The sequence below is a fragment of the Diospyros lotus genome, chromosome 12, assembly GCF_014633365.1.
Source record: "Diospyros lotus cultivar Yz01 chromosome 12, ASM1463336v1, whole genome shotgun sequence".
NCBI classification, from domain to species: Eukaryota; Viridiplantae; Streptophyta; class Magnoliopsida; order Ericales; family Ebenaceae; genus Diospyros; species Diospyros lotus.
The window spans coordinates 4,822,103-4,831,443 of record NC_068349.1 but is presented as its reverse complement, the minus strand read 5'-3'; the positions used below and the strand labels follow the sequence as shown (position 1 = coordinate 4,831,443).

The 9,341-nt window shown below is 36.2% G+C and overlaps 1 protein-coding gene across 1 annotated transcript; it reads right to left on the bottom strand.

Annotated features, from left to right (window-relative positions):
- Positions 1–923: 923 nt before the first annotated feature.
- On the bottom strand, positions 924–8,793 carry LOC127787263 (E3 ubiquitin-protein ligase SP1). Its single transcript, XM_052315226.1, has 11 exons — positions 8,246–8,793; positions 8,108–8,160; positions 7,092–7,216; positions 6,906–7,001; positions 6,261–6,398; positions 6,069–6,134; positions 5,098–5,210; positions 4,894–5,004; positions 3,018–3,061; positions 2,821–2,929; positions 924–1,287 (listed from the first exon to the last, which is right to left on the bottom strand). The coding sequence occupies exons 1-11, from the start codon at positions 8,317–8,319 to the stop codon at positions 1,185–1,187; spliced, it is 1,032 nt and encodes a 343-aa protein (XP_052171186.1). The 5' UTR covers positions 8,320–8,793; the 3' UTR covers positions 924–1,184.
- Between the last annotated feature and the right edge of the window lie 548 nt (positions 8,794–9,341).

The following is a 9,341-nucleotide window of genomic DNA, read 5'->3' as shown; positions in this document are numbered from 1 at the left end:
AAGCTATCCGCCCTCGAAACAGTACTCGTCCTCTTCTTCTCACCAACGTTAGACGGGGCTCTGATCTTAGCTTTCGAAGACTTGATGAATTCAGAGAATTCACGTTCATGATCATAGCCAACATCATTATCCGGCTGCCCCAAGGGCTTGGCGGCCTTCTCCTTCGCCGCTGCAACACCGGCCGGCGCAACTTTGGCCATCTGGGTATGTACCAATCCATTCTTTGGAGCTGAAGCATGCGTCTGGGGGGTGTCGGAGGTGATGGGAATTTCTACGGAATTCGGCTCACTCGCCGGCTTCTTCAGGTCAGGAACGGGCAGTGGAGGAGACTGGGAATGGGAACTGCGACGAACCTTCTTGTGAATCTTGTGGCACAGACCGTGACAGACTCCGCCGTTCTGGTTCTTCACCATTGATATGCAGAGAGAGAGAGAGAGAGAGAGAGAATGCGTGTGTGTGTTTGTGATTCAGATTGATTACGACGGAGATATGGAGAAGGGGGAAGCAATATATATGCGGGGAAAGGATTGCGTGATTCTGCTTTCTAGGTGTGAAAGCTGCGAGCGCAAAGCAAAGCAATGAAAGGGGCTTGAAATTTCAGCCCCAAGATTCGTTAAAAAAAAGGTTTTTATTTGAGGGATTTAATTAATTAATTAGTATGATGTATAAAAATGAGTTGTGATGATATTCCAGGCAGCTTCTTCTGCCACCTTTCTACTTTCTAATGGCCTAATGTCAAAAGATGCCAGGAGATCGGAATACTTTTAAGTTGTTCCACTTCCACATGTATCACAGCCTCTTGTTAGTTCTTGCTTCCGCCAAAAGGAAAGACAAAAAGGCGATGAAGCTCCCTCCCATCCCACCCCCCACCACCACCACCGCGGCCAAGGTGGCACCATATTGTTGATTTCTAAGTCGCACAATAAAAACAAGAAATGAAAGGATATGCGTGATTACCTGAAATACCCCCCCAACCCCAATGGTGATGGGGATTCAAAAGGGTGGTCAAAAGTTGCTACAGTATTCGTTACAAGAACCGTCAATTTACACAAGGCATCTGGACACGTAAAGTTATTTACAACTTAACTTCACGGGCTTGGTCTAGGAGGAGGAGGTTGGTCAGTAAGGTCTACCAATCATGGAGTTCTTTTTACGGAAACATAACAGTAAGCCGAGCAGCAGCATCAATGCCGGAAAGTCCTCACCGCCTGCTCGATCCGTCGCCGGCAAAGTGGGCAGCTTGTCAAGTGCGAAGAGCACCTCATACAGCAGCACATGTGGCCGCATCTGAAAATTATAAATTCGTTACTCCATAATAACAAAAGAAAGAAAAGAAAAGAAAATTATAAATAGTGAATCAAAAGAGTTAAGACATATATAATCGGGTTATATTCCACTTTGTTCTCCCCTTTCCCCCAAGAATTTTACTAGGGATATTTCAACAGTCTTGCGTACCCTTAGATTAAAAGCTTCAGCATCAGGCTAACAACCAGAGACCATAAAATGTCAATATGCCATGCTAATGCTATCCAACCTGATGAATCATTACTAAAGCATCTCATTTAACCATCTTTAAAGCCAAGATTCACTTCAGGGCTAGCTTATACTACTAAACTATTTAACAATTGTCATCAATCCTCACAAATGCTATCCAACCAACCCATCTCTCTCTCTCTCTCTCTCTCTCTCTCTCTCACACACACACACACACACACACTCTCGATATATAACTCATTCCTCATATATGTGGGCCCGGTAACTAGACTTTCATGAACATTATTGACAGGCTTACAGTGACATATAGGACATTAAAATATTTATAAGCGCGCGCGCATGTATAGCTAGCCCTGAATTTACAAAAGGAATCACAGGCCTTAGAACTTATGCTGTTCCCCTGGATGGATGAAAAATATGCTACCATCTAAGTGGATAAATTATTAAACAAATTTAGCCCTAGCATCACAGGATCTCAAAATGGAAATGACACTTTTGTCCTTTGAGTTGGGTTATATTCCCACTGAACAATAAAGGAAACAAGAATTGCTTTCTACACATTGAGACCAATGTAACTCAATTCACATCTTTTTGTAGAATAAACAAAAATCCAGCCAGCCAACAATTACACCATCTGACTTGGAATGTCTTAAATAATTAGGAGTTAGACAACTTCAGAGGTTACAGCGAGGGAATGCTGAATTCATTGTTGTTAAAATCCCAGTTCAACGTGTATGATTTTACGATTTTGCACATCGGAGACCCTCAAATGATTCAAATCACATGCAAAATCAGAATTGAGGTAAAATCGCATGCAAAATCAGAATTGGATTTTATTTATGGTTTAAATTTTGAATACCATGTTTTGATGCAAACTAACAATTGATTTGTGATAACTTTAAAATCGCATAAATTATGCAAACTAACAATTGATTTATGATAACTTTAACCATATTTTGATTATGGATGGATGAATTATGATAAATGATGGACTTAATATTTAGAAATTTCATATTATTTAGTATTTTTGAAAGTGATAGATGAAGTAATTTTGAAATAGGTACATGCATTTCATTTATAATAAGGAATAATCAGATTATTAAATAATATTAACTCATTTTTTATAAAATTATGTTATTATAAACATATATTTACAAAAATTAAAGGGTATTTTTAATTATTTCTAAAATCTTACGATTTTACAATACGATTTTACGATCCGATTTTATGGACCATGTTTCGATCCCACTTAAAATCTCGATTTTAACTATCTTGGCTGAACTGAATTCAATAAATTTCCAGCTTAAACGAAGAAGGAATACTTACGGGACAAAAACAGAATTGTACTCTAGCTCTAGACATATCACACATAGATCAGGCATCGACCGGTCCTTTTTAGTAGTGTCAGACCCATTATCAGCTTTAGCATCTAAACCTGGAGAAAGAAAGAGCCCCAGGAAACTTTCACTACAACAGCCAACAATCAGAGAAGAAACAAATGGATATAAGACAAAGCAAATTACCTTTATTCTCTTGGCCTGGTCTATTAGCTGCAGCAGCAAGAACCCTGCATGGGCCAGAGCTCTGTCAGCTATCAGAGCTCCAACAAATATTTAAACAAGAGAAAAGAGACTGGAGCAAAAAGGAGGTTCAAATCAACTACATCCTCTCTCAACTGCATGGAGATGGCTAGGTAAATTTTATTTTTTTTCCTGCTCGGCAAGGACAATCTTATTCCACCACATGCTGAACTAAGAGACAGTACTTCAATAAACTACAATCCAAGAAGTTTCTTGTGCACATAGCAGCACCAACCCCCAAGGCCATCAGAGATCATCACTGTTCATAACCATCTTGATTAATTCTCCCTTTTGTTGATGATCAATTCTTCCTCATTTTATCTTCAAAAAATACTAGCCTCCATTGTCTCACAAATTCATTCATTCTTAATGTATCTATAAGAATTTTACCACATAGCCTTCATAGCATCTTCGTTTTAGGTATATTCATTATGCTTTGCTAATATTTTTCTTAATCACCCAACACTATATGCCATAAAGCAGAGTTGGTCCTGTATATACACATAAATCATTGTTCAAAATAATAGGCAAGTACAGCATGTGTGCTCAACACAATATACAGTGACAGATTCCTCACCTTAGTTAACAATTTTCAATGGAGTTAACGATTTATAAAAGCCGGAACTTCTCATTAGCCATAAGACTTGCAAGTAAACATTTAACCTGCTCTTTTATGGGGAAAAGAAAAGAAACAGCCAAAAAACTCAAAATTGATCTACAACACTATTGATAAAATACCCTCGGGGGGAGGGAGAGAGAGAGAGAGAGAGTTGGCATCTAGAATACCAACTAATCCACTGGGATAGACTCCCAATCCACAGGAGACAGGAAAATCATGGAGTATCACTTGGGTGTCACCAAGGGGATGACTTGACCATTTTTCTAACTTGTTTTTAGCCATTCCATCTATCCCTAGTGATTATTGATAGTGCACACAGGCAACAATGTTACCACAGACCAACTATAGCCAATCCAAACATAGAATGTATGAGATACCAACTATTGACAAATTAGGACCAGGGAAATCAACAATCCAGCAAGCAACAATACTCCATGCGCTGGACTAGAGCTGTTGTCCAAGATGTGGCATGTTCAGGTAGCTAGCATCAATTGTTAAAAAAGATGGAGATTGTTGAGGATATTACTTTACAAAATCAAGGCATGAAGATTAAATTGGAAAAGTGTTTTTAACATTTTATGCAATTGCAAAATCCCTTTAAAACTAAAAGGGATGCTTTATTAGATGATTATGAGAATCACTATTGTATGACACAAAATTTTTGATAGTTTAAGTATCAACATATGCAACCTAATTAAGTTAAAATGAATATGCGGCCATACAAGAAATCATCTTCATCAAAAGTCTCAATTTCACAAGATGGGGCCATCTTGTTAGCCCTCCAATCATCTTATTTATAACCATATTTTCTACGATGACATTATATCTCAAGCATGTCTACTAAAGATAAGAAATGAGGGACACAATTAACATGGCTTATATAAGAGGAGAAGACTACTGGATGTGCTTGTTGAGAGAATGGAAGAGGAGAATTGGCGGAGTAAAACTGATAACAGAAAAGATGTAAGACCACAAAATAACTTCGTAGAGAACTTTGAAGTATGACACCGATCTACAGTCATAAATAGAGAAAATTAGCAAGCTAAAATTTATGTAGATGATTTTCCCTAGTGAGATTAAGGTTTTGTGTTGTTCCTTCTTGTTGTATTTCCCTTAAAAGCCCAACAATTTTGCCAATTTACATGAAATGGGATTTAACAACAATAATGGTGACAGGCAACAAACAAGGATAAAGCATACCTTTTTCTCAACTCCCAGTGGCGCCTTCTTTCCATAAAATATTGGAACGCATGCTTTGCCAGCAAATATACACCAAATATAGTAAACCCCATTGAAGCATACTTATACCACCTGCCACAACACATCTATTAAAAACATGGAGGAGAAGAAAGCATCAAACGACCACACATTTATATGTGTGTGGGTTAAATACACAAACACAACCTTGCCCACTTTCCAAGATTTGCAATGAGCTGGTCAATGGTTTTGTGAGAAACATAAAATGGGCCTTTATGAGGTCGCTGAATTCGAATTGTTCCAATATCATCTTTGACAGCCTGGCCATAAATGGAAGATTGTTATGGTATATAAAATAATAATGGGTGGACACGTGTTAACAGATTTGATGGCCAAAGAGTAAAGTCCCTACAAGCTCCCACTACACATCATTTCTACATGGCTGCAGTTGAAGAGTTAAAATTTTAAAATCAAAATGATTTGAAAAGGTGTGTCCTAGATGTATGATGATTTAAATATCTGTCTCGGTGACAATTCTCTCAACTTATCTTATCATTAGTCCTTCATGTGATCTCGCTATAATTCATTTATAAAAATTCAAATCAAGATTTTGAATCTTTCTGAGACAATATCTACTAGATAAAACTCTATCAAGCCCATATCAATTTGGATGAAATAAATTAACATAACAACTTAATTATAAGAATTTGGATCAAATAAATCAACACAGCAATTAAACCATTAGCAGAATAAGGAAAAAATGTTCAGTAGTGCTCTGGATAGTTGAATGAACATCAACAGATAACCAGTATATCCAAGTTGAAAAATAAGAAGGCTGCAACAATATAATTATTGAGAAGTTAAAAGCATGTGCTTGTTCTAGGATAATAATACAAAGTTGGAACATTGGTCTACATCAAAATAGGAATTATAATTAAGTATAAGAGAAATGTTTGCTCCCAAACAATGAGTATATATGACTTGACATGCTAATCAGAATACATATAAGTCATTTTAATTGTTTGTTAACATTCAACTAATTTTGCTGGTTATCAACAAATAACTTTTAATTCTATCTACTTATATATTACAAAGCAAGTGCAGAGATGTTAAAAAAGATCTTTCAACAAATAAACCAGAGAATACAGCTAAGTCTGCAACCATATAGCATGACATACCTCACCAACCACAGTCAGGGGTGTACCAGTGGGAAGAACCCGTTCAGTCCTCTTGACTCCAAGCATCTTTAGCCAGTCACCACAATTAAACAAGCTTGATTAGATGCATATATAAGGGTATTTATCAAAGTAAAATAAATGAATGGGTGCAAGTAAAGGTGTGGGTGACTGATCAAAAGTTTGTAAACCAACCTTGAGACCTTGAAGATAATCTAATGTTCCACGAACAATGGAACGCCCAGACTCCTCAAACACTTCACTTCCAATTGTTAATACCAATCCTGTCGCACCTCGGGCTCCTATTACATATACACGAGCAGTCCCATCATCCTGATATAGAGGGAACAATGGTTTAATGATATGCACCACTAGAAAACTCCTTAATCTTGAGTGACACATTGCAAATTTTAAAACTCCATCCTTGAAATGATGGTTACTCCAGCCAACAAACAATCAAGAATCCATCTTTGAAATATTAATATTGCATACATATGTATACATATTTTGATAAATAAAAATATAATAAAAAAGAACTACCAAAAGGAAGTAAATCCTGTACAAAAAGAACTCATTTATCAATATACAAGGGTAAATCACCTATGAACTGCACAGAAGTGTTGAGGAAGAAAGAAGTGTCTGCTTTTAACCAAACAAAAATAAAGAGGCAAGAATAGATTGTTTTGCACTGTGTATTTAACTCTTGAGTTCTTGAAAAACTCTCAAATTCCATTTGCACAATTGCACCACTTGACACAAAATCAGTGTTCCAAGCACGCCATAAGTGCACGTGCATGCATATAGAGAGAGGAAGAGAAATGCAAGGTGACCATTTCTCACCAGGTACCAGGGAACCTCTTTACACATGGATAGCATCAACGCAGAATCCTGTATCCATGAACCAGCATCATTGTGCTTCAGAAAATGCTGCTCTGCCTGAAGAAAATATTGGAAGAATGTTTACTGATGATAAAGGAAACAAAGTCAATCTCATTACATATACTACTTGGAAATATGATTACATACTGTTTCCTCCACAATTACACCTCTTAAGCCACTGTACTCGCAACTAATTGGTGTGTCAGAACCAACTCTTCCAGTAACTGTAACAACCAGAGGTAATACTTTGCTTGCAGTATCCAGTAACTGTGCTGAAAAGGCAAATAACAAAAAATATGTCATCATAGTACATCTCATATTGAAATAGTTTCAAGCCACTGACAAGCATTGATGCAGTTTCACACAAATATTTGGAAGAATAAAAAAAAAAAACACTCTCAGAGGGTATCCCCTTTGTTCATGCCTGGTGAAATCATTTATCAAATAATGAAAATTCAACAGCAACCCAATAAAAAAAAGTCTACCAGGTCACTGGGGTTAGCGAGTTTGTGGTTAAATCACCAATCATGACATTCAAGACTCTGATGACTATCACAGCATCATCAATTGAGAAAGCAAAAAGAGTAAAATAACCTCCTACACTTGGGCTGTTAACCAGAAAGAACAAAATAACCGTGAGAACAAGATGACTGTGTAACAATGATGCAATAATGTCCAAAATTTTCTGTTTCTCGATGTTCAAGGGTAGTTCAGGTTTTTGTTCTGTATAAAAATTTCCCATATAATGCACGGTTCTTATTCAAGTGAATTAATTAAAAATAAATAAAGGGTTGCATTGGGTAGCTGCACCTAATGTAAGATCGTAACAATATTCAAGTTAATCCTAGGGCATACCATTTCCCTTAACAAAGCGAAACGGACAAATACAATCCATGTACGTGACTGCAGTCATGGAAAAGGTTTACTTGAGTAGAGTATCAGCAAGAATACTAGCAATGCAAATGCAGATTACATGTCTGCTCATCATTATCAGTATCCTCTGTCTATATACCAAAATCTTCCAATAAACAATGTTTCAAGAAAGAATCTTTTTCTTTCAAGGGATAATGACTGAATTAACCAAAGATAGAAAGGATAAACATCTTAAGAGAAATAAATAATGTTCTACATTATTTTCGAAACCAAGCAAATATCGAACTTACCCAAATCTTTCAATTGATTAACTCGAGCAACAGACTTTAGACCCTCAGCATCCCTAACGAACAGAATAGTTCAGCATCAATCAATCGAAATCGAAGCAATAAAATGACAAAATTTTGACGAAATTTGTAAACATTAACCTTCCACTGCTCCTGCCAAGGAGATATAGAGCGGCCGCGCTCAAACAGCAACTGACTCCACCCCACGGCACCATCTTTCTAGCAGTTCAAACAAACCCTAACTTCGAACGAGCACATTCGCTAAAGCTCCTCACATAAAAGGCAGACATCAACCAAATTCCAGAACTTTCTATAACGAAAGCCGAGAGACAGCGTAGAAGGGCAAAACAAATCTCCAATACAAATTCGAAATCGGAATTAAATCAAAGAATTGCGATGAGGAGAAGAGAAAGTGGGTCGAAAAAAGTGAAAAAATAAAGCCGACTTTTTTATTCTGGGTAAAAGGGAAAAAGAGAGAAAACGAAACTCAATGCCGGCAAACCAATTGATGCGGCAAGAAGGGTCGAAAGATTCAGGGATTTGGACGAGAAAAGTAGAGAATCTGGTGCGAGAAGTAAAGAGGAGGATGAAGAAGCCAAGCCTGGAGAGGCAGTGTGGAATCGACTGCGTGTGGAACTTGTGGAGGGCAAAGCAAGGCAGCAATACGCATCGCAAGGACCACCGCGACGACAGCGAGCGCATGATGCACGGAAACTGTGCATCGGTGTTTCCGAAATCTTTTTTCGAAATGTCGAAAAATATTTTTAAATTATTTTTATAATTTAAAAAATATAATTATTTTATAATATTAAAAAGTATCAAAACATATTTTACAATTTAAAAACGTATTTCGAATAGAAATAAAAAAATTTGTCTTTTAATGTAATTTTTTTAATTTTTTCTAAAATTTATTTTCAGAATTTATTTAAATAGATTATAAATTTATGTTTATTTTTTAATTAAATAACTATTTTTATAATTTTTATATTAAAATTTATATTTATAAAAATAATAATATATTTTTTTAATTACACGTTTTCTCACTATCCGAACTCTTATTTTTTTGAAAAATGACATTTCCTATTTTTGTTTTGTGTCGTATCCATTTTGATTTTTGTTTTCATGCAATCGAGGACATAAGATAATTCTAGTAACTTCAAGCATTTTTGTTCAAAATTTTATGAACTCTACTATTATTTCTCATTTAGGTTTTTATGTGATTTTTCATCGTTATATT

Coding starts and splice junctions, on each gene's coding strand:
- LOC127787263 (XM_052315226.1), bottom strand. CDS start 8,319: ATGGTGCCGTGGGGTGGAGTCAGTTGCTGTTTGAGCGCGGCCGCTCTA. Junction 8,161..8,245: donor CTTGGCAGGAGCAGTGGAAG/GTTAATGTTTAC, acceptor TCTGTTCGTTAG/GGATGCTGAGGGTCTAAAGT. Junction 3,062..4,893: donor CACTGGGAGTTGAGAAAAAG/GTATGCTTTATC, acceptor TGGCCCATGCAG/GGTTCTTGCTGCTGCAGCTA.